The 25095-nt window shown below is 37.2% G+C and overlaps 4 protein-coding genes across 7 annotated transcripts in view; 2 read left to right on the top strand and 2 right to left on the bottom strand.

Annotated features, from left to right (window-relative positions):
• LOC122997901 (tudor domain-containing 6) overlaps positions 1-8195 on the top strand; it is a 9788-nt gene extending 1593 nt beyond the window's left edge. Inside the window, exons 2-4 of the mRNA XM_044374242.1 lie at positions 1802-7632; positions 7735-7808; positions 8059-8195. Of these exons, the coding sequence (XP_044230177.1) occupies positions 1827-7632; positions 7735-7781 (5853 nt within the window). The 5' untranslated portion in view covers positions 1802-1826 and the 3' untranslated portion in view covers positions 7782-7808; positions 8059-8195. The remainder of the gene's footprint in view (positions 1-1801; positions 7633-7734; positions 7809-8058) is intronic.
• Positions 1-9687, bottom strand: part of smc6 (structural maintenance of chromosomes 6) — a 26648-nt gene extending 16961 nt beyond the window's left edge. Inside the window, exon 1 of one of the 2 annotated variants that reach the window (XM_044374276.1) lies at positions 9597-9686. In XM_044374276.1, coding sequence (XP_044230211.1) covers positions 9597-9618 — 22 coding nt within the window. In that variant the 5' untranslated portion in view covers positions 9619-9686. Of the gene's footprint in view, positions 1-9596 lie in introns of both variants that reach the window. The other variant, XM_044374278.1, reaches the window with a different exon arrangement.
• LOC122997956 (ankyrin repeat domain-containing protein 66) lies at positions 9677-11843 on the top strand. Of its 2 annotated transcripts, XM_044374373.1 has the most exons (4): positions 9677-9857; positions 10701-10929; positions 11136-11251; positions 11643-11843. In XM_044374373.1, the coding sequence occupies exons 1-4, from the start codon at positions 9719-9721 to the stop codon at positions 11645-11647; spliced, it is 489 nt and encodes a 162-aa protein (XP_044230308.1). In that variant the 5' UTR covers positions 9677-9718; the 3' UTR covers positions 11648-11843. The 2 variants fall into 2 exon arrangements, with proteins under 2 accessions (XP_044230308.1, XP_044230307.1); XM_044374372.1 differs by having other exon boundaries at positions 11136-11843.
• Positions 11497-24105, bottom strand: adgrf3a (adhesion G protein-coupled receptor F3a). 2 transcript variants are annotated; one of them, XM_044374279.1, is made up of 18 exons: positions 23130-24105; positions 21782-21846; positions 21672-21684; positions 21417-21548; positions 21155-21307; positions 20956-21059; positions 20750-20808; positions 20498-20649; positions 18597-18806; positions 16248-16484; positions 16004-16141; positions 15545-15668; positions 15127-15196; positions 14669-14848; positions 12079-13449; positions 11954-11995; positions 11769-11804; positions 11497-11680 (listed from the first exon to the last, which is right to left on the bottom strand). In XM_044374279.1, exons 2-18 carry the CDS (start codon positions 21836-21838, stop codon positions 11624-11626), a joined length of 3135 nt encoding a protein of 1044 aa, XP_044230214.1. In that variant the 5' UTR covers positions 21839-21846; positions 23130-24105; the 3' UTR covers positions 11497-11623. The 2 variants fall into 2 exon arrangements, with proteins under 2 accessions (XP_044230214.1, XP_044230215.1); XM_044374280.1 differs by lacking the exons at positions 11497-11680; positions 11769-11804; positions 11954-11995 and having other exon boundaries at positions 13367-14848.
• Between the last annotated feature and the right edge of the window lie 990 nt (positions 24106-25095).

Raw genomic sequence — 25095 nt, forward strand, 5'->3', positions numbered from 1 at the left:
AAGGAACATGTCACCCAGTGCAATGGTGTGGCTCACTGTCATGTAAATGATGAATGAATGCTGACATTATTGAACCATAAAAGTTTTGTAAGAAATCTTGCACCTAAGTGAAGCATGAATTCTGGCTCATACATGTTAAAAATGTTGAAATGTTCAGCAAATGAACAGTGGATGGCACCAAATACCAATTGGATGAAGCTCATATTGTTTGGTTTTTTTTTTGTTAAAGCTATCAGAAGTGTTGATTCAACTCTCTGGCTTTTTTTAGGCCAAAACATTTATTTGTTTTGGGGGTTTTTTTTGTTTTGTTTTGTTTTGTTTTTTGTTTTTTTTTACATGCAATTGACCTGTCACGTCCCTGTCAGTCAATGTTGTTCAGGATTTTGACCACTCTTCCTCTTTGCAGATGCAGATTTCCTGTGTTTGGCATGTGTTCTAATGATTCATGAATTGGTTCCTGCTACCACATGATGCATTTGCAATTTTGTAACTAGAACAGCAAAAATTAGGCAGTGACTATCACATCTCTTTGTACAGTTAAAGTGAGGCAAATTATATCAGATATCTGTTATCATCACAATTTCAGTAGTAGTGGTTTTGGGAATAAAACAACCAGACGGTCACTGCCTTAAGAAGAAAAGTCTCAAATATTCTGATAACATTTCAAAACAAGAAAAAGTCATTTACCAAAAAAAGTGTCATCGCAACTAGATTCTTGCAATTACTGACAGAAAGTCACTTAATGGGACATTTACCAAAACATACTAATTTTGTGGAGTAGTCAGTGGCTTTAATTTATAGATAGGAAGTATACATTTTTGAAGTTGTAGTGCTGACTTTTTTTGATAGGACAATGTAAATTAACCCCATTTTGTGCTTTCATGTATTATCATTTATGTATGAGTCTCGTAGCTAAGAGTCTATTTTTCTCAACGATAAATACCTGACTGTGTTTACAGACTCTTCTGCCCATGTGGATTTAAAAAATTAGTCTGTCTGCTGATAGAATCTATCTACAGTGTGTGTGTGTGTGTGTGTGTGTGTGTGTGCGTATACATATATAATAATATGCACTTTGAAAAATGGTTTAAAATGTTTTTTATTGTGCAGCAGATGGTGGAGTTAAGTGTGTGGTTAAACACCCTCTCGGGTTCTGAAATGTCACTTGGATTTGTCTTCCAGAAAAATAGACACTATGCTCTTTTCCATAATAACCACATGACTGTAAACAATGACATAAGTTTAACTTTTCCAATTCAGCTTTTATGTGAAAATTGTAAGTTAGTTTTTTAGCCCAGTCAATTGGTTTTGGAAACACGTAAAGTTGGCCTATAGTGCAGAAAATTAGCAGTGCCTATTCAAGGCTCAATAAATATACTCTTCCCTTCACAATGCCCTCTGTATAGATAAATAAAAAATATGTGCTTTATTTTTCATGGTCAACAATTACACAATGCCAAATACCTTTTTTCTTTTTTTTAACCATCTTTTTAACCATCTACATCTTTGTTCCAAAAAAGCTGTTTGATCATAGTGGCTGCTGGAGAATGTATTGAGCTGTGCCCTATAAAAGCTGCTTCTTTACCTCATGCCATATCCTCAAACTATGCCCCCTTTGTAGAGGGTTAAGGTTGGAGTGGGTTTGTTTTGATGCACATGGTCTGCATGCAACAGCTAGACTAAACTGAGCAACTAGTGATGTATTTAAAAGTAGTGGCATTACCTCTGAAGTGCTTTTTAATAATTGATTTGAAGGCCTGTTTTGCTTTACATTAATATATTCCTTTGTTCATTTTTGCAGGTATATTTGAGCTCTGAGCTTCACAATGTGTTCGATTCCTGGGCTTCCAACACCAGGATCAGATGTACCTGTTCTCATCACGAGGGTAAACCTAAACCCCAATTGTGGTCTTGTAGAACTATGGGTTAACATGGATGATGGAAGGAAGCATGTTTATGAGAAAATGAGAGAGGAAATTCAGATTCCTAAGAGGAAGTTTTGTGGATCAGAAGGAAAACCAGGGGACCTTTGTCTAGTCTGCATCAGTGACACCTGGCATAGAGCTCGAATTGTATCAATTCAAAGTGAAACCTCCAATGTTTTTCTAATTGACCAGGGACAGCCCCATATTGCCACAAGTGAAGCTTTAGCAAGGGGCCAGAGTGACAGTTTTCTCCTTCCTCCTGAAATTGAATCATGCATACTCGCAAATGTCATCTCCCTTGAGAATAACTGGCCTGAAAGAGCCACAAAGTTTTTGAAGTCTCTGCCTGGCAAGAAGTTTAAGGGGCTGGTTCAACATGTGCTGATGCCAGACAGGACAATTCTCCTTGATATACCAGTTATTTCCAAGCACATGTGTAAACTTGGAGTTGCAAAGAAGATCCCAGTGGGCGAGTTTAAATGCCTTGTACTTAAATGTCTACATTTACCTAAAGGAGATGCTTCTGAGGCCTACCGTATAACACAGGAACAGAATCTGAATGTTAGTTGCCAACTTGAGAAACATGACCAATACTTTTACCCAGAACTCTTAACTGACACATTTGAAACTGTTAATGTGACAGAGGTAATTGATCCACAGAACATTTTTTGCAAACTTCTGATTTTTTCCAAGGCAGTTAAAATATTATCAGAACAGGTCCACCAACACTATGAAGAAACTTCAGATTTTGGAGAGGCACAACCACAGACCAGCGGGGATCCATGTGCTGCTAAAGGAGTAAACGGCAGATGGCATCGCTCGTTACTAAAGCAGAACATTGTGACTAGCGATGGTGTTGTAGAAGTCTTGCATGTGGATGAAGGAAAAACTGAATTTGTCCCAGTTGGAGACATCAGACCACTGCATGGAAAATTCCTGAGAATGCCAGTGGTCACATATCTCTGTTCTCTAGATGGAGTAAACGATAACGGCACAAGATGGACTACAAACCAGACTGAGTACCTGAAATCACTACTGCTGAATGAGACGGTTGTGGCTGGGTTTAACCACCACAAAATACCTCATGATGTCTATTATGTCACTCTCTATACAGCTAATGCTGCATGCATAAACAATTGCTTTTTAGAGAAGGCAGGATTTTTTCCACCTTGTAAGACTGAACAAGATTCAAATGTCCAGAACGACCCCATTGCATCATCATTTCTCAGTTCACTTGGGGATGAACAGTGTGTGGATTCCCAGGACAAAGTCAGCTTAAATGTTGATGCTTTAGAGGAAACCTTGCCATGTACCAAGAACCCACCAGTTAATCGCAGGGCAGATGAGATACAGACTTCTGGCCCCAATGTTCATCCTATCAAATGTATCTCTGAACATCCAGACCCTCTAATACACAACAATGGGCATCTTTCAACATGTTGCTCCTCTGAGGTGCAAGATACTCATCATGACGATGTGTTTACTGTAGGAAATTCTGTCAATGTAAAAGTATCTTGCATTGAAAGTCTACAAAAGTTCCGGTGTCAAGCAACTGAAAATGATGACTCTCTTAGTCTCCTTATGGAAGACCTGCAAACCCATTATGCCTCTGCCCACCCTCAGCCACTTGTTGAGTCCATCTTTGTCACCCATAATCCAGAAAACGGCATGTGGTATAGAGCAAAGATCATTGCAAGTCACCACTCCCCAGTAGTAGATGTGAAATTTATAGATTATGGTCAAACTCAAAAGGTCCCTCTGCGAGATGTGTTCCCTATTGACCCAGCTTTCTTAGGCGGAGTCGATGGGGCTTTTCAGTGTTGCCTATTCAATCTGAAGAATCCCACTAATTCCAATGCTGTCACTTGGACTGATGCTGCGCTAGAGTTTCAGAAGTTTGTGGATTCAGGTGCCTCTTCAAACATTGGATTGAAAAGTATTGTAAAGGCTAGAACATCTGATGAAGAAAGCCTGTCGGTTAATGTTGTAGATATTGAAACATCTTCTCAGAGTGCTTGCAAACAGCTGGCTCAGAAATGTGCACAGGCTGACAGTAAAGTCCTTCCTCTGGTCCCATCAGATGCATATAATTACTCCACACACAATATTGAGGTGGGTGGAAAAGAAAAAGTGTGGGTTACCTCTTCAGAGAATGTAAATCACTTCTACTGCCAGCTAGACAGGAACTCTCATTTGTTTGACAAAGTGATGGAAAATGTTAAGCAACTAATTTGCCAGCCACAGTGCACAGATCGCCTAATTGAACTCAACAGTGTTTGCTTTGCTAGGTACACTGATAATCAGTGGTACAGAGGTCAAGTGGTAGAAATGTCACCAAAACTTAAAGTGCATTTTGTGGACTATGGGGATACCCTTGCAGTGAATGAATCTGATATTTGCGCCTTCCCCTCTGATGCAAGTATTGCCATGTCTGTTCCTGTGCAGGCTGTTCCACTTGGACTGTTTGATGTCCCAGCCGAAGTACCACAGGAAATCAACCAGTGGTTTGCAGATAATGCCATTGGCCATAATTTTACCATTTCAGTAGTGGCAAAAGGGGCAAGAGGGAAGCTAATCGTTGAACTTTTTGATGGTTCCTTGAATGTAAATGGGAAGGTCAGAGAGAGCATAGCAAAGATAAAACAACAAAAGATGAATGGCCTAGTTCAGCAGACTGACCAGCAGAGTCCTAACAGCTCAAAACAGGCTAGTGTATCAGATGTTGACTGTTTAACTGAAGAGTTCATGAATATGTCACCATTAAGGGAGATGACAGAAAAAAGTAAAGGCCACAACAGCAATGGAATTTGTGCCAGAGATGAGCCAAAGATTCATTCACATTCCACAACTCTTGTCTCCGTACCAGAGGTTGAACATGAAAAGACTTTGGATGAAGGAAGAAAATCAACTTTGGATGTAATTCTTAAGGACAAAGAAACAGTGGTGGCAGAGACGTTCATACAAGGTGGCAACACTGACTCAGAAATGACACATCTTTCCCTTCCTTTGTACCCTAAGGGAATTGAGAACATATACATGTACAAGAGGCCAAATGTTTCACAAAACAAGACAGAGGAGGTATACGCTTCTTGCATTGTTGGACCCAATTACTTCTGGTGTCAGCGTGCCAACACTGAGAACCTGGACATAGTGTCAAGACTTGCTCAGGAGGTAGGACAGGCACAACAGGGCACAATGTTCCCCAAGACTTTGGATCCTGGTTGTCCATGCCTTGCTCTCTTTTCCAGCGACAACCAGTGGTATCGAGCTCAAGTCATTAGCAGAAATGACGATAAATTCAAGGTTGTGTTTGTTGACTATGGAAATGAGTCTGAAGTTGATATTAAGGATGTGAGAACATTGCCTCAGAGTCTGCTGGAGCAGGCTCCTCAGGCTTTTTTGTGCTCTTTGAATGGATTTGATGAGTCCAAGGGCTACTGGGATGACAAAGTTTATGATGACTTCTACAATTTCCTGGTTGATAAGCCACTCAGAGTGACAGTGTTTAATATGGAGGACCAATCAGAGATTGGAGTTCCTCAATATGCAGTGAAAACTGAGTGGGAAGATGTGGTTGTGAATAGCGTGATGCAGAAATACTGGAAACCATTTTCCACAGAACATGGTAAGAATGAAATTGTTCAAACAGCCACCTTCCTCCAAGGTATTCAAACTGAGTCCAACATGACACGCCTTAAAGAAAATGTGAATACTTATGTGTACAAGAAGCCAAACATTTCCAAAAACAAAACAGAGGATGTATACGCTTCATGTATTGTGGAACCCCATTTCTTCTGGTGTCAGTACGCCAACACAGAGAATCTCAGCAAAGTGGCAAGGCTTGCGCAGGAGGCAGGACAGGCAGAGCAGGACATGATGTTCTCAGAGACTCTTGGTCCTGGCAGTCCATGCCTTGCTCTGTTTTCCAGTGACAACCAGTGGTATCGAGCTCAAGTCATTCGCAGAAATGACGATAAATTCAAGGTTGTGTTTATTGACTATGGAAATGAGTCAGACGTTGACATCAAGAATGTGAGATCAGTGCCTCAGAGTCTGCTGGAGCAGGCTCCTCAGGCCTTTTTGTGCTCCTTGAATGGATTTGAAGAGTCCAAGGGCTCCTGGGATGACAAAGTTTATGATTACTTCTATAATCTCCTGGTTGATAAACCACTAAAAGTGTCAGTGTTCAACATGGAAGATCATTCAGAGATTGCAGTTCCTCAGTATGCAGTGGAAATTGAGTGCGAAGGAGTGATTGTAAATGCAGCAATGCAGGTATGCTGGAAACCAGTTGCCACAGAACATGTTAGGACAGAAAGCCCTGAAACAGAAACTTTCCTGCAAGATGGTCGAGTTGAGTCCAACATGAAACGCATTAATGTTTCCAAAGAAAATGTGAATACTTGTATATACAAGAAGCCAAACATTTCCAAAAACAAAACAGAGGAGGTATATGCCTCTTGTATTGTGGAACCCTGTTTCTTCTGGTGTCAGTACGCCAACACAGAGGATCTCGGCAAAGTGGCAAGGCTTGCGCAGGAAGCAGGACAGGCAGAGCAGGACATGATGTTCCCAGAAACTCTTTGTCCTGGCAGTCCATGCCTTGCTCTGTTTTCCAGTGACAACCAGTGGTATCGAGCTCAAGTCATTCGCAGAAATGAAGATAAAGTCAAGGTTGTGTTTATTGACTATGGAAATGAATCAGATGTTCACATCAAGAATGTGAGATCAGTGCCTCAGAGTCTGCTGGAGCAGGCTCCTCAGGCCTTTTTGTGCTCCTTGAATGGATTTGAAGAGTCCAAGGGCTCCTGGGATGACAAAGTTTATGATTACTTCTATAGTCTTCTGGTTGATAAACCACTAAAAGTGTCAGTGTTCAACATGGAAGATCATTCAGAAATTGCAGTTCCTCAGTATGCAGTGGAAATTGAGTGCGAGGGAGTGATTGTAAATACAGCAATGCAGGTATACCAGAAACCAGTCACCAAAGAATGTGTTATGACAGAAAGCCCTGAAACAGAAACTTTCCTCCAAGATGATCAAACTGAGTCCAACATGACACACAATGTTTCCAAAGTAAATGTGAATACTTGCATGTACAAGAAGCCAAATATTTCCAAGAACAAGATGGAGATGGTATACGCCTCTTGTATTGTGGAACCCCATTTCTTCTGGTGTCAGTACGCCAACACAGAGGATCTTGGCAAAGTGGCAAGGCTTGTGCAGGAAGCAGGACAGGCAGAACAGGACATGATGTTCCCAGAGACTCTTGGCCCTGGCAGTCCATGCCTTGCTCTGTTTTCCAGTGACAACCAGTGGTATCGAGCTCAAGTCATTCGCCGAAATGACGATAAATTCAATGTTGTGTTTATTGACTATGGAAATGAGTCAGACGTTGACATCAAGAATGTGAGATTAGTGCCTCAGAGTCTGTTGGAGCAGGCTCCTCAGGCCTTTCTGTGCTCCTTGAATGGATTTGAAGAGTCCAAGGGCTCCTGGGATGACAAAGTTTATGATGACTTCTACCATCTTCTGGTTGACAAACCACTAAAGGTGTCGGTGTTCAACATGGAAGATCATTCAGAGATTGCAGTTCCTCAGTATGCAGTGGAAATTGAGTGTGAGGGTGTGGTTGTGAGTACAGTGATGGAGAAATACTGGAAAGGATTTGCCACAGACTATGCCTTGGCAGAAAGTCTGGATACAGGTTAGTTGACCATACTTGGTGTCATGTTTTGAAATTTTGAGTCCTGTTGGAAACTTAGATTAACTAGATTTTTTAAAATTTCATTTGATCTCTTATCTTTAGTTGACCAGGATGAAATCAGGACCATGGATGAAAGTGTTGGGGTTTAAAATCATCAAAAAGCCATCGACTGAATGGTAGGACTTAACATGTTTTTCTCATCCAATTAGTCCTCTTCAAGGACAGTGGGAAATTTAATATGTCATGAGGGTTCTCCTACTACAGTAACAGCCTTTTCATTAATAGCAAACAACAATTACATTTTAGGAATGTAATTTTCATATGCAGGTATCACAAAGTCAATTCCCATAAAGGAGAATGCATGAAAGCACTTTTAAGTTTCATATTTTGTTATATAATGTTTTTTGTTTTTGTTTTTTCTTTCAGGACTGGATCCATATAAACTGCTGTGGAGAAAACATGTTGTGACAGTACAGTCAGACTTTTTTTAAACAGACTATAGTATGTTTGTTGTTTTACCATGTCTCCTTGTATTAATAAACGTACTTGTGTGGATAAATGAATCAGTGTAACATATTTGTTTTCATGGATTGTACATCTTTGAGCAGGCTGTGTTATTCTTGTCTTTTCAAAGGACCAGGGATGAACAGGCTTCTTTCTCTTCAGCCTTACACTATGTTGAGTTGTAAAGTCACTAGGCTCATGTTGAAATGAAAATGATGAAATGCAGGAAGGCTATCCATTATGATATTGAACCTTAAACCTGAAATACAATTCAGATATCGGGGAAATTTTTTCAGAAACAAAAGTGTTGAAGGTTCAAACAAAAAAAAATCCCTAGATGAGAAGGGACACTACAAAGAGAGATTTTAAAAGTTAGACAATGATGATTACATTTTTATAACATTTCTACCAATGACTGCCAAATCTCAAAATATTCTAATTCAGTAAGGACACAGCTGTTAATTTCTAGGAACAGTCAAACTAGAGAGAATGCGAGTGCACAGTATAAACACGTAAAGCTAGTTTTAAAAATGTTTTTGATATTCTTTTAGACATGTAGCCTAATATTTGTAAAATTTCCCAATCAACAATGTTGTCGGTCCAATGAGAGATTAACGTGTTTCTTTTTTTTTTTTTTTTTTTCTTCTTTTTTTTCTTTTTTTGGTCAGTGGGTTACAGATATTGTGCCAGGAAGTGTGGACTACAATGCATAACCGGCTACAGTGAAAAAAGGATCTTGTTCAATTCCACTTTTGAAACAGATCTCTGATCATTTGAGTTTTGGATTGATGTAGAGATGATTAAGGAAGTTGTATCATTCTACCATTCACAGTAGCTGACACACTTTTTTTGACACAAGTCTGACTGAAGTTCTTTTATCAATATTAATATTCATGTCAGATCCCATTTCTCATGATTAATGCATGTCTATCTTTGGCCACCCATTCATCAATAAAGAGTACAATCTTGAACTGTTGAGGGATTTATTGCCATCACAGTCTTTCAGATATTGCATTCCTTCATAATGCAAAGTCCTTACAATTATAACTCAGTCATAGATATCATTCTGGTCCAAAGGTGGTTTAGATTACTGTATAAAAAGGGGAAGGTTGAGTAAAGAGATTTCACATAGATGCCCCATGACCTCAACATTATACTCCTGCAAAACGTAGGCTGTATTTAAGCTTAGGTTGCTTCCAATGTCAAACATTTAAAAGTTTTAAGCTGAATTATTGATATTGCACTGCCTTTCAGTTTAAATAGATGAATTTAGGTGTTATGAGTCCACTGTTTTTTCCATCTCTCTTCATCCTCAGGCTAAATTTAGCCTAAAAGTCGCTAAACTCAAATTTAATTCACAAACTTTTAAAAACTGACTTAGTCTTTCACCATGATATTAAATGCTACTTTTCAAAGCCAATATAATTACTAAATTAAATTAGAGTGACTCATTTACTCACAAGAGATACACTCGGGTTTCATCTCGCTACAGCAGGTGGCAGCATTGCCGTTTACAAATGCAAATGAGGATTTGGCGCCATGTTGTGTTGGTCAATCGTTGCTAGGCAACCTCTGTCACGACATGTCAGAGTTGCACCAGGCAGCAGCAGCAGGGGATTTTGATCAAGTTGAGGAGATTTTGAGGCAAAATAAATGCAACCCTAATCAGAGAGACATCGACTGGAGCTACAAGACACCACTCCACTGGGCTGCAGCTAAAGGTAGAAGTGAAAATGTACAGTATCCTTTTTCCTGATACACGTAACATAAGTTACAGGTTTCAAATGTCGCTGGTATCACCACTCAAATGCTGTTTTTGTTGACTTCCGTTATAGAGTTAGCTTAATGGTCAGTAGAATAGGTGTTAAAAAGCTCTAAAATTGGACAGTTTCACACATTTCACGCACAAAGGGACCAAGTTAGTATTTTTATTATGGCAATTTACAATTTACAAATTACTCATTTTGTGCTTTCCAAATGACTAGAATTGAACATATTTGCTAGTTTTTTACTCTTGTGTCATGAGGTTTAAACCAAACTATTTGAAACAGTATACAGTAGCATCAGAAAACATCATTAACTTGTACTTAATGGACATTCAGTATTAGTCGTTTTATTAAAAGACTTGTCTGTAAATTTGCAAGTGATTCGTTCCAATCTTGTGTTTTGCATTGATTGAAAAATGTTAGACCTTCAACTATTAATGATTATTTTCATGATTGAGTCATTTTTTTTCATTTTGTTCAAGAAATGTCAGAAAATCTTGAAAAATGTTAATCACAAGTTCCCAATTTAAGTCTAATTTTGTCAGAGCAACAGTCCAAATGCCAAAGCTATTCAATTTAAAAAGGCATAAAACAGAGAAAAGGAGCAAATCCTCACATTGGAGAGATTGGAATCAGGGAATGATTGGTGTTTAGGCTTGATATATTACTTGATGAATTTTCTGTCCATCTACAAATTGATTAATCAGTTCACCTGTAATGAATATACCCTTAGCAAAAAGGTTTAAAAATCACTAAAAAATACATGTGTCACATCCTACTATGATGATTTTTTCACAGGACATACAGAAACAGTCAGGATCCTCATTGAGCACGGAGCCAGACCATGTCTGAGGACAGAGCATGGATGGACTCCTGCTCACTTTGCTGCAGAATCCGGTCGACTGGCTGTGCTGCGGCTTCTGCACTCTCTCCGTGCTCCCATAGACAAGGAGGACTGTAGTGGAGACAAACCAGTACGGATAGCCGAGATATATGGACACCAGGACTGTGTTCGGTTCCTTAAAAAGTATGAAATGAAGCCCAACAGTATTCCAATTCTTCCACTAATGGTGTTGTTATTCTGTGAATCATACTTCAATGATTTTCACATACTTTGATTGAACTTTTCTTTTAGATACACAGCTTTCCTTTTAAATACACAGCACAGTAACCATAAGCAGCAATTTTGATGATCAGTTAAATAAACAAATTTCCTTTTTCTGTATGCTGCAGAGCAGAGATTGAGTGCCAGGCCTACCGCAAGATGGCAGCCGAAAAAGGCATTTCAATGGATGACACAGATGAGGAGTGGGCAGAGCAGGGCAAAGAAAATGAAGAAAACAGGATCTGTGAGTGACATCACTGTAGACTTAAAGTTGTTAGTGTTTCAGTGGCGTTTAAGTGCTGTAGTACTAATGAAAAACGTGTAATATACTGAACAGTATTGCAAACCACATTTGACATTAAATTATAGTTTAATTTCAGTTTAGCAAAGAGTATAGAGTAAAGAGCGTATAATTTTGTCAAAAACACAGATCTACAGTACTAAACAAACATTACAACTCTGTACAGTTAGTTGTTTTTTTTTTACCTCCATCAAAATTAATAAACCAAAATAAACAACAACAAAAAAATCACGTTAGAGTAAATGTAGCTTAAGCTATTATCATTGGTTTTGTGTGTAAAATGTAGTTTGTTGTGATTTAAGAGTGCACGTGTTTTCACTTCTTCCATGTTGAGTCTAACTTTGTCGAGCTGCTTGCGGTGGATGCCAGAGTCTGGAGATCAGAAGGAGAAGGATGTGTAAGATGTATCAGTACTCAATGTTGTATTTTACATGAGTAAACCCAGATGTAGTGCACTTACTTTGTTTCTGAAACGATTCAGCAGTGCTTCACGCGTCTGTCAAAATTAGATTAAAACATTTTTAATGATGCTGTACTACCCGTTTGTGGTTAATACTTTTTCTATTTTTTACATAATAAACAATACCATTTCATAACTACACTTTTAACTTAGATGTAGTAAGTAAGTGTAATTAAGTTCCTTACTTGTTTTTCCCCCAGGCATGTGGTCAACAAAATGAACAAACCCTGCAAATGAAATTACAATGGTTACTGAGCAAGAAATACTTTGACTGGTCCAGATATTTAGTTGAAAGTTGAATTGACCATACCTGGAATGCGTTCAGCAGGGTAAAGGCGTAATTGACCGCAAAGGCTATGTCTCCATGTGTGAGGTCAAGAATTGTTACAGCAAATCCAAAAATCCATGTCCCACCAAAGATAGGAGTCAGAAGAATAACGGATCTCATGACCGTTTTGGCAGCTGTTTTTTCTTTTTCATTAGATTTTTGTATATTCTTAGGGTGATCCAAAAGCTTCATGATTACAACCAGCATGGAGAACACGTTGACAAAAATAATTATGCCAATTGGTATGAGAAATGTATGGATGGACCCTTTCATAAATCCTTTATAAACCAGCCAACAGGTCCTCCTGGAGAAGTACAAATCTTCGGCACCGCCATCATTGGCAATAAACGTGATAACAACGATAAGCAAAGGACACACATAGCCCAGGACTAAGGAGAACCTCAGGTAGTTCCTCTTGCTCAAATTATGGAAAGGGAAAACGGCTTTATGAAGAAGTGTGGTGCTCAGACACAACATCCAAAAGAACATGGAAAGATAACAGAAATGCTTCAACACTACAGAAGTCTTACACCAGATTTGATCTATTTTTTCTGGTGTAGAAGATGCTAAAAAACAGCAATCTGCAACCAGCAAACAAACAGAAATGTTTATGTGGGCAGTGTGCCGTAAATATAAACTATTTGTCTTAACTAAAGCACTCCAGACACTCATTTCTATCACAAGGCTGATAATGAGTGACACGATCGATACAGACAGTCCGACGTAGGTTATCTCAGTTATCCCAGGGATTGTTAGTGGTGTCTTTGACACTAGCATAGCAAATGAGGACAAATGGTGGCAAACACAGCGTCCCTCCTCAGAAGGACCCTCCCACTTGCACCCATACTCTGACCAGCTTCTTGTATTGTTGCACCAGTAGACACACAGTATCTTGGTGTTCGGAGCCCTTGGATTGGTTAACGCAAAGTCAATTGTAATCGTATCTCCAGCCGTTTGTTTTCCCTTAGTTGTTGCTGTCACAACAATGCTGTTAGGCTCGACAGTATCATTGTAAGGCAAATACTTCTCTAGTTGTCTCATCCCGGCTGTTTTTACACTGTTAGGGATTGAACTATGAAGAGAGACATTGACATTGAACACCTTGTTGGTACATTGTGAACCCTGTGTGCAATTTCTTTCCTCTACCTCTATATTTTTTTTTCTACTGGCAGTCGTGAAATTTGCCACCACAATTAACTGCTCAACAGAACTCAGATATCTCTCAGCCAGAGAGACATGTGACGAACTGCCTTCCCCTTCATTTGTCTTGAGATGCCCTGATTTTGTATTATCAGTTCCCCATGAGCTGCTAAGAGATTTTTCCAGCAAATTGCTGGATGACTCCAGAACATCCTGGAAAGAAGAAAGCTTGTTTTAATTTATTTTGATTTAAGTACAACATATTTGCTCAAAGTTAGAGAAAGTTTATATCCTGGTATAAAAAGGGAAAAAAAAGTTCATGGTCAAATTTAGTGAAAATAAGTCTATTTGAAAATACTGAATATTGGCATTATTGGCAGTTTAAAGTTATAATCCTGAAGAGTTCAGCCCAGGTTGATTTGGTGACACCTGTGGTTACTGGTGGTAGGTTTAATACTACAGCAAACACTTGAGCAGCCACTTTATCAGAAATACAACTGAAGAGCAGCAGTGGGATGCTGAGTTTGCATTAGTAATAATTTAATACAGTTCTGATATAATGTAAAGAGAGGACACTAAACAGTGAGGCTGTTACATGCATGCCTTGTTTGCTGTGAATCCCTATCATGTATGAAGGCAATTTGAATGCAGGACTCCGCCAATAACAATAAGAACTACTATATAAGAGGTGTAATTACATAATCTAAATATATTGAATGCCTGTTGTAGACAAAATGCTGCAGATAAATAGTTTCAACAAGACCAAGACTCTACAGCCATGCTAGAAGCCTTGTTAAGCTATACTTGTGGCGCTTTTCATGCACACATCAGCATGCTAACATTCTCATAATGATAATGCTAACGTGTAATGTTATAATGATTTGTCATTTCCATGTTAACATTTAAGTACAGCTGAGGTTGATGGGAATGTCTTTAGTTTTCTGGGTATTTGGTGGTAAACCCAAGTATTGGACAAGTTGAACTTTTGACCTGATGATGATAAAAGGTCAGGGATTCAAAGTTTTTACAATTCAATGTCTGAGGACCATAAATGTCGTTTCGCGATATTTCAATAAAAAACAAAAATGTCAATATCATGGTAGCGCTAGAGGAAAAGTCAGGGGAGCACCGAAGTCATTAGGGTTCATCCTGTGGGTATCATGAATATCGATGCAAAATTTAATGCCAATCCATCTAATTGTTAAGAAATTTTTCATTTGTTTGGACAAAGTCGTGGACTGACTGGCAGACGGACATTGCCATCCATGGAGCCATGTCATTAACATGGCTAAAAATTGGGTTTGATTTCATGAAAATCTTAAGGATTATAACTTTAAATGGAAAATGAAAGTAATTCTGTTTTTGAGTCCATATCGGTTGATCATCAGTAATAACATTCAATGAAGACAATCAAAGATTCGGTAATACTTACATTCACTGTCGATTCATTGTTTATGTGGTTTAGCTTGCTACTCATACTGACGAGTACTTCAACAGATGCATTCATATTGGCAAATGAGTTGATTTTGTCTGTGCTATTAGTGACATTCTGAAGACGGGAAAACACAATGGCAGCATTGTCAGCTAGCTCGCCAAGTCCAACGTCAGCAGTCTGTAACAACAGGGATGATTTATTGGTGATTAAATGTATCAAAATGTAAACCGTCAGTTATGACTTAGGATTTATTCGGTACAAAGCTATGGTCTTTCTCTCACAGTTGATTATAATTACTTCAGCTTCTGAATAGCAGGCTACCTTAATCTGTTATTTTATTTTCTGATAAGTAAGTTGTTTTGAGCCTCTTTTCTATCAAATCATGTAGATTTTACACAGAGTGACAGACTGAGTGACAGAGTGAAAATGTTAGAGATGTTTAAAGTTAGGCTTACAATTGCTCTTTCCAGCACATCGTGCACTTCCAGGTTCACACACGCTGACTCCACTGGTCCCCATATCCCCCTTGTAGGATTAAAATGATTGGTATTGACAGAAAATGAATCACATATGGTAATTGATTAATCGTTTTAGTCACTTTTTAAGCAAAAATGCCAACAATTCATTGGTTTCAGTTCTAATTGAATATTTGAAAGTTTTCTTCGTCTTCTGTGATGGTCTTTTGGACTGACATTTGGACAAAATAAGAAATTGTGAAAGCTTGGACATACTTTCTCATTCAAGAGAATGGGAGCATGTGTCCAAATTTTTGACTGGTACTGTAGGTCCAATGTTTTAGTTTTTGATTTAGGATTAATCAAAAAATAATCAGCAGATTATTCAATTAAACAAAATTACTGGTTGCAGCCCTACCTCTGATTTTCCTCGTTGCATTTCCTTTTTTTTTGTCCAGCTGCGTTCTTACATTGCAACACTGCAGTGTAGTTAGCTTTGGTTTCTTCCCACTCACCGTCAGCTTCACAGTAAGCATCATTTACTGTTTTGTAGAAGCAAAGTTAAGATCTATTAACAGCAGCATTACAGATTAATTGAAGACTCGATTTATCATTTATTCCACTCAAAATACAAAGTTAACTTCAGGATAACAAGAAGTTAGATGATCTACTTTTTGCAGTTTGTTTTGGTAGCATGCAGATTGCAGATGCACACACACACACATATGTTTAGGTTTAGATTTAGATGTATATGTATATATGTGTGCGTATTTGTGTGTGTGTGTGTGTGAGAGAGAGAGAGAGAGCACTCAGTGGAAATATGGAAACAGTGTGGCCACAGCAATTGTTTCCGGACAATATTTTAACTAATACATACCATTTATTGTAATGATTTCTATTTCAGCCTTTCGGGTTTGATTGAGCCTGTTTTTAAATGTGCATGTTAGAGTTGGTATCGGTGGTTGACAGCCAACGAATGTTTTAGCTTCATAAGAAAGGATTTTTTCAGGAGGACCTGCAAAGATCACATCATATTTATGTCATGTATTTCATAACAAGTTTGCACATGGTTTAATTTAACTGAATGAACAAAGAAGATGAACATAAGAAAATGTACTTACTAGGAACAAAAGTATCAATTTTTGAGTCAACATTTTTGTTATCCCAGTTCACTTTGTATGTTTCAGAGCTATTCCGTATCTCACATTTGACTGTCACATGCCGTAAATCATTACTCCTTTGGCAGCGTGGAAATGATGGATCTGTGGTGATGCGGATGTTTGGCAGAAGAGATACCCTCAATACAGCACTGGCCTTGTGAGATATGTGTCCTTTCTTGTAGGTACATGTGTACTCTCCTAAGAAAAAAACAGGGATGAGAGTTAAAGCCACTATATGTAGAACGTGTAAGGGATTCTTGCATCTTCCAAATAATTCAGATTTTTTTTTTTCTGTTTTTATTTCTGAGAAAAATAGACAAACATGGTGAAAATCCAGTTTAATTATTTTACACAGGTTTTGATTTCCTCTAAATCCTGAGGGGAATATTTATCATAGTCATGTGACCAGTTAATATGAGTTCCCATTTCAAGTTTTTCTTTAACTAATCTCTTCAACATTACTTAACATAGAAACTAAGGATTCTCCCAGATAATGTAACGATCCTATAGGCTTATATCATGACCACCAATTTTAATTATTTCTACTTTCTTTATGAAAAATAATGTTTTGTCTGTGATTTTGGCATGGCAGACAGCTAAAAAAAATACTACAATACCCATGAGCCTTGGCTGCAGTTGCTATGGAGAAGAAGCCATGAGCATGAATCAGAGCATAATGAATTCAAAATGTTTTGTTGCTGAAGTTGTAAACGATAGCCATAGTTTCTGAATCCACTCAAAAGTGAACCAGAAGTTAAAACTAAACCGATTCACTCTGTAGATGGTGAAATAAGTTTTCTCAACACCGTAAGCTTTAGCTTCTGACTGCTGTTAGCAGAGCACATGATTGAATATTAAGCTTGGTTTCTTGCTGAAATGCAGCTCGGGAGTTGTAGTTAGTTAACTTCTATCTCTAAATTTCCATGGTACACAGTCATTTACAGCATCAGTCAAAAGTTTAGACACACCTTCCCACATTCTTGAATAAGAAGGTGCCTCCAAGCTTTTGACTGGTGCTGTAATTTTGACTTTTTGCCAAAGAGCCATTTATTTTCTAACACAGTTACTCATCTTTTGTACTGATGATTTAACCGGGAGAGTTTCATGCTGATCCAAGCTATAGAAGTGCTCAAACTATAAGTCACGTAACGTTGTCTATGAGAGAAATTAATGGCAATTTTATTTCCAGAACCAGGGGCGTCTGAAATAGCTCCTTCTACTTCACAACTCTATAGCTGCTTTAAATGTTTAAAGACACGCTGTAGAGTTTTTGATGACAAGTATAGCTTAGTTTTCACTAATGGGTCGTTTATTCGTATTTTACATGTTGCCTATTCCGCTGATCAACAGTTGGTGGTGACAGTTTGCTAAAAAACGTAGCATGTGCTGATGAAGTGAGATAGGAAAAAGACTGCAAGCTAACAAATATGGGTCTTGTCAATGCTTTGTAAATATTTTATGAAAAAGGAAATGCACTGAACACATTTCTCAGACCTCAAGGAAATATACAGTGTGTTTTGTTTTTTACAAGAAAACTCTATGAGGCACAGGTTTTGTATATGGATTTTCTCATAAAGACATTTTTTCATCTATCCTTTTTAAAAAGTGAAACTTTTTTTGTGGCGTTTTTGTCTATATTCTAAACTAATTTGGTATTACTCAAACTTGCTTGTCCATAATGTGAAAAAATGTCTACTTCAGTACACAGAATTGTAAACCAACACAAAGCAATTAAGTGAGGACAGAGGCATCAACCATACAGTTATACATTTCAAAAGGGACAAGATGCAATTTTGTTAGTGAAAGGGGCAAAAGTAGGTTATTGATTCAATAATTTGATTGCTTTTGGTAGAAGCAACTGCTGTCATTGTGTTATTAATGAATTCTGGCATCTCTGTGCTTGTATTGTGTCTGTATGCTACACTGTATGCGTTGTCAAATTGTTGAATTTGTTTTTCCAATGCGATTGTGATTTCTTTTTTTGCTGCTTTTTTTTTTTTTTTAAAGAAAAATGCAACATGCAATACATGTTGTCAAAGTTGTGAAGATGCTTTCTTATTTTAGTTGAGATGTGTCCATTTGCACGTTTTATTAGGTTGCAGAGCATTGTGCTCTCTCATCCCTTTGTACTTTTGATCACAGGAAGGAAGGAAGCTCACAGATTCAGCTCCAGGAACAGGCAGTGGTTTTGTAGTACTGTCTAAAAACTAACCACTGAATTTCTTATGACTTATCTGCACTTAGTGTAAGCCAGCTAATGGGTAAAATATCTGTCCTTCTAAAATGTAAATACAGGGGAAACAAATATACCTGCCCAGCGTTCTGATGTGTAGTTGAGCTTGACTGTGGACTCACTGCCATTTATTATCACCTCTGACTCAGTGCCAGTTGTTATGACATTTGTGTAGTCTGTTTTCAGGTGCCACTTTGGTTTTCCCAGGTCCTCAGTTGTTGAGCAGCTGATAGTCGCATTGGAGTTGTAACGCACAAGGCCAGATGGTATGCTTAACTTAACAATACCTGTAAAAAAACAAAAACAGAGTTTAATGAGTTAGCTACACCCAGAGGGCATGATGTGTGTGTGTCTGTGAGTAACTGCTTCACTTAGAGCCATAAAATTCTCTTTCTTATTTGCTCATACTTTGAAGCTGAATGAAATAATCCCCTTTTTCCTGCCAGTGACATTGCTGTCCGAATGTCACTGAACAGTGTTGTGTATCTGATCTTTAATGATATAAAATGATTTCACAGAAAACAGCTAAACAGTGTTTTTAAAGGGTCAGTTCATTCCAATTAAAAAAATGCAGTTTTAGTTTTATCTCGTGAGACTTAGAGATTTCTACTTCTGGGATGAGATTTGAATGGAATTTCATATGTGCTCTTCAAAACCCAAAATATAAACATAAAACTCAGCAGCAACATGTTGTTCCAGAAACACGGTCCTGGTAACTCTGGATATTCTACATTCTTCACCTTTAAAAAAAAAAAAAAAAAAAAACATTCTGTCAAAGATATAGTTCTTTGTTCTTTGGAAATTTGTTGATAGTGAAGTCAGTGGACTATTTTGAGTAAACAGGATTTTTTTTCTAGAAAGACACATGATTATTGTTCAAATTTTCAAAAGCCATTTCCCAATGCTGTGAGCACCACAAATGAAATGTCATTTTCACCCATTTGTATAGGGATGTAGGCTGGAATCTTAAAGCCTCATAAAAATAAAAAAATATATGCATAAGGTTAAGTTAGAACTTACTTTTTATGGAGCTATCAACCATATCAAGCAGTCTTCACTGGTGAAATATGATTTCTGCCACAGCACTTTAAGGTGTTCTTGTCTTTGTTGGCTTCAAGATTTTTGGAAAAAGCTAGAATATCAACCTTGAGTTGGGAATGTTTTGTCAAATTGCCAAGATCAGTGAAGAACTTGAACTGATATAATCTTGTAATATTAAAGGTTATAGGTATCATTCAATGAGCTGTTTCTTCATAATTTAGTTAAAACTACCTCAGATTTCACTTTAATTGAACCCTGCATTAATTGATTTAGGCACCAATTTACACATCTAGCAACCACACATAATCACTGATCCATTGTTTTATAATATAATATAAAATTATCGATCGGTTCAGCTTTAATCAATTTGATCAGAGTTTAAATTGGAATACTAACAAGTCTATAGCTGTGCTAGCAGCACTGCTTTGAGCTAAATGCTAACATTGGCATGCTAATGTAACCACAATTAATGCTAACATGCTTATGTTTGGCAGGTAATGTTTACTGTGTTCACCATTAGATGTTGGTATGTGGTCTAAAACCAAAATATTGGAACAATTCATATTTTGACCTGATGGTGGGGCTAGATGAAAGGTCAAAGGATCACCAAAGTCATTAAAATTCATCCTGCAGGGAACATGAATGTTTGTACTACATTTTGTACCAATCCATACAGTATATGTGGAGAGACTAATAATTGAAATCTTTGAACTGTTGGTTGCGGTAGATGATAAGTCAAGAGATGAGAAATCATTGGGATTCATCCTGTTGGCAGCATGGATATCTGTATGTAATGTCATGGCAAGATGTTTCAATTAAAATAAAAAATGTTAACCTGATGGTGGTGCTAGAGGAAAAGACAGGGATCACCAGAGTAGGGAGGATATATTTTCTAGGAACCATGCATGTTACACACACCAAATATAGATATAATTACCTCTAGTCTCCAAAAAAATTGATGCATCCAGTCCATTCTCATCTTTCGGATCTTTCAGCTTTTTCTCCAGTTCTTTAGATTTTGAAGACAGCTTATCTGTACTGATTGGGCCAGCAATGGTCATTGTGAAATCTGCAATGATGCTTCCAACGCTTCAGTGAAGAAAAAAAGCCCAGATTTCAGTCACATATTGAAAACAGACAGCATCATATAACATAACTGAAGTGTTATATAGTAAACAAGCACAAGTACCTGTAATTGCCAATTGCTATGCTGTCAAATCCGCTCAAAGTGCTATACACTTTTTTCATCTGAAAGGCAACAACTTATTCACTGAGTTAAGTTTTAATTCAATGGTATTGTTGGTGAATGACAAGACAATTAATTATATTATTCCTAATCTGATTAAGGGTATTGATTGAGTAATGTGCTGTTCATTCATAAATATTTGTTTTTACCTTTTGTAACAAATTGTTTGTACAATTTATAACTTTATCTTCCTTGTTAGACAGACAGTCGTGATAGGACATACCATACAAAGTAAGTGATCCATTGATATTAACTGTAAAGAAAAAAATTGTCAGTTTTTGGGATGCTTGTATGCTTGCTTGATACACTCAAATACACACACACAAGCGCAGAAAATTGACTGAATACCTGTATTGTCTGAAATACACATGGGATTCAAGTTTTGGGTGAAGGTACACTTGTCACCAGAGCAGTCATTCTCATCAGATTGATAAACTCTGTCTCTCCATCTGTAGCCTTTTGAACATGTACACTTTTTGCCAGCGCTGACACTCTTACAGGCTCATTAGGAAAAAAAAAAGCACAATAGTTTTAATCAGGGATCAATTCTTTTTTTCCAATGAAAATTTAGCAGAACATGCAGTATTGAAAATATTAGAAAAGTGTTTACTTGTTGTGAAGTCAAGCTTTTCAACTATCAGGTTGTTGTCACGCACAAAAGGTGTCTTCAGTATGGCAGTTATGTTATCGATCGCACTTTTGTCTATTATCAGTTTGACATAATACATTTGTGTTGAATTATCTGAAACATGAAAAACAGACAGACATCAACATAAATACAATACATTCCTAAATATCACATATACACTATCTGTTTAAGAACAGTGTTACACTGAAACATGTTGAAACTCAAATATAATTTTACCTTCTCCAGTAGCCTGTGAAAGTCAAAAGAAAATCATTCAGTTGAAAGTAATTTAATGTTGCAGTTTTGAATTTTAAGACCTGATGTGTAGTCCTATGATACTGACTTACCTGACAGATGTTTAGTCCCAGAGTATAAAGAGTATAAAGAAGTATAAAGGTCCACATCCTGTATCCTGCAAATAATCATATAACATAAAAAGTCATTTATATTGAGCTGATGTTACAAAACAGAAGTCTAGTCACTGACTGATAACATAATGTAGAACTTCACTCAGCGAGCACTTTATTAGGAACACCTGTGCAATCTAATGCAATCCAATACAACAGCTCTGCCGCAAATTCTACTTTTACTTTTAAGTTTGTAGTGGGTGGTGGTGGTATTGGGAACACCACTCAATATAATGCACTCTAGTACACTGCATAATAAACATAAAGTAGTATTATCACCTTTCTGACAATGTCAACAAAAACTGAAAATTTATACGCTTTGTAAAAGTAGATTTTATGGCAGAGCTGTTGTATCGGATTGCACAGGTGTTCCTAATAAAGTGCTTGGTGAGTGTATAGACATTTTGTGACATTTTCACTGTGCTACCCAGACTCCTTTTTCACTTGAGGACTGAGCAATGAGAAATACATTTTGAAGTTTCTATTGCCTCCTCTGCGGCTTTGTTACCTTTGAGCAAGGTATCATAATATATAATGAGGTTTGTGTGTCTTAAAACAGTTAAGAGAGTTATAGCTATAAACTTTCTTTGGCCTTCATAGTTACTATTTTATCTTACACATTTCTTATGGGCTTATGTTAAAATAGTAAAACAAAAGTCACCCTAGTTAGGTGTTAAAGATTATTTAAAAAACAAACATTTAAGGCGTATAGAGAAAGCTAGTTGACTATTCATTCAGTCTCTACAGAAAGATAATAAATAAGTAAATTAATCCTCACTGTTGTCAAACTCAAAAATCTGGATGATCAATTCGTGTGTGTTATGGGTATCCAAAATTAGCCCTCACATATTTGATATTTGAGATAGTTTGTAATTCAAAGACAGGTTCACAATTTTTCACGTCTGTCTTACAACAATAGTCAGTTTAAAAAATCTGAAAGCAGGCAGGAGTCATAATTTTATAATTAACAACAGAAGTTCAGATGATCAAATAAATAAATTCTATTATGAATTTGTTGTGGAACCACATCAATCAGATGGATAAGTAAAGACTTATTGTGATCTTATTTGATATGGTCAAAAGCTATAAAAAATATGTTTTGATAGAGAACCACAACTTTTAGTATCTAATATCCTTTAAAACTGCAAAAATATGTAAAACTATATTCCATTTTTTTCAAATGCTGTATTTTTCATTTCAAGGGTTCCATAATACATGTGTTTGGTATGAAAAATATCACATACTGTATATATTATGAAAGATAATCAATAAAGAAAGATCAGCTAACCTGTTTTCCTCGATTTGTATCAAAGAACCATCACTGTAGCGCCTCCCGATATTCGAAGAACTCGTTCTCTGTGCAGGTGAAAGACAGCACTGCAGCGATGGAGCTGTGGCTGCAGTAATTTATGAGGAAATGAAGAACACAGGGGGCAATTTTTAGTAGACTAGCAGGCATGTTATTGGTAGCTGGCAGAGGTCACTGCAGGTATATATGCAAAGTGTAAAAGGCTGTTATGTTGGACTAATTTGGCTTTCAAAACTGAGGCTACATGGTGTAAAAGTGGTGTGTCATGCCCTGAAGCTGTTTTCCTGTGTCCATATTTCTAGTAATAAATACAATGCAGACCTAATCTCCTGGAATGAATTTGAACATTTTGGTTAAGATTCAATATTTTATACTATGGTAGAAAAAGGATTATATTTAAAAAGGGGAGATTATTATTCAGTGGAAGAAATCTGAAATTTTAAATTAGAGATAAATGCAGGAATATCAGCGAGTCTAGCAGGAATGTTTTACGTCCTCTCAAAATGTCAAGAGGGATCAGGACTGCCCTGGGGGACAACATATCACACCTGCACACGTTATCACTGCTACACAGTTCCAGCAGGACTCAGAAATATAAAAATTGTATTTAAATGAGAGGATTTCCCAACAGTTTTGTTTTTAATGAGGTCTGTTAATTTGAGATACAATTATTGATTTGTTGTTTTTTGTTTTGTGAAGGACTCATTACGACCTTGACTTTGACAAAACAATCTCCACTGAAAGTCCACTGACTTGCTTTTTCCAGAGCTTTTTGACGGCATCACATGGTCTCCATCAGCAGATGGAGTTTTCTCAGAAGTCAAGCTCCATTTCAGTCCTGAGTCATAATCATGGAAAGTTTGAACATCTGCACAGCAACTGAGCAAGCACGAGTGGTTGATGAAGACCATTTGATATGGTCAAAAGCTCCACAGTGGACAGCACAACAACTTAGGGGAAACCGAGATTTAAGGAGAAATTATATTAATTTAAGATGGAGAGATTGCTGGAAATTAACAAGAGATATTACGGTCAATGAAAATGTGTGTTTAATTCAATATAAAATTATGTACAGTCTATTGTACAAGAGATTAACTTCATAAATATAACTGATATTTCAGGGAACTGAAAATTCTGATTTTTGTCGCAAAATTAAGATAATCTGATGTAGTTTGGTTTCATTCTGTCATAAAAACAGCTGACACACTTTGCATATATTCACCAGAAAAACTGACAAAAAAACACAGGTCAAAACATGAACATAATGCACAAAAAAAGGAAAAAAAAACCCACACAAAATAAACAAACAAACTGTAAAAAGCACACAGTATTACACAGTATTATGCATAAAGTTGAAGCATGACACAGGATGAAAACAGAAAGTTATTTCCACAGTGGTCCTGGACTGCCCCACGACTGAGTTCCTGCTACATTTCTGACTGAAAAGCTGACATGCAAATATAAATACTTGTTATACAAATTAAACATTTTCAGATGAACACTAGATGCATTCACTCACCTCTCCTCTTTTTCTATTTCCTTTACAATACACTGGAAGGATTTAGATCTAAAAGCACCATATTTTTGTATTTTCACAGAGTGTTGGTTATATGGTGATCTCTAGCACGTTCACACACCTACAAGTAATAATAGTCTGGTGTTTGACCATTAAGGCATTTATACACATGAATTGATGCAAGATACCGAAGCCTGTTTGCAAAGCTTAACCACTGTAGGGAGTTAAAATGTCCTGCATTTAGATCAAACATATAATGAATCATTTTGTTTTGTACCGTTTGCAAGCTGGTCTGTTGTTGTTTAACTTTGCTAGTTGCTAGTTTGTTTCTGGTCTTGCTGTCATCCGCTATTTCTAAGGTCACTGATGGCTCACATCATTATGACTTGTTTAGGACTCAAACCCCAAATTTAGGACTTGAGTTGGAAG

The sequence above is a fragment of the Thunnus albacares genome, chromosome 15, assembly GCF_914725855.1.
Source record: "Thunnus albacares chromosome 15, fThuAlb1.1, whole genome shotgun sequence".
In the NCBI taxonomy this organism is placed as follows: Eukaryota; Metazoa; Chordata; class Actinopteri; order Scombriformes; family Scombridae; genus Thunnus; species Thunnus albacares.

Bases quoted from the DNA above. Each gene is read 5' to 3' on its own strand.
- adgrf3a (XM_044374279.1), bottom strand. From the start codon at position 21,838: ATGTGGACCTTTATACTTCTTTATACTCTTTATACTCTGGGACTAAAC. The intron at 21,308-21,416 runs GTAAACACTTTT...TTTCCTAATGAG, and splicing joins AAAGCTTGACTTCACAACAA to CCTGTAAGAGTGTCAGCGCT. The intron at 15,197-15,544 runs GTAGGGCTGCAA...TAATCCTACAAG, and splicing joins TGCAACGAGGAAAATCAGAG to GGGGATATGGGGACCAGTGG.
- LOC122997956 (XM_044374372.1), top strand. From the start codon at position 9,719: ATGTCAGAGTTGCACCAGGCAGCAGCAGCAGGGGATTTTGATCAAGTT. The intron at 9,858-10,700 runs GTAGAAGTGAAA...ATTTTTTCACAG, and splicing joins CCACTGGGCTGCAGCTAAAG to GACATACAGAAACAGTCAGG. The intron at 10,930-11,135 runs GTATGAAATGAA...TGTATGCTGCAG, and splicing joins TGTGTTCGGTTCCTTAAAAA to AGCAGAGATTGAGTGCCAGG.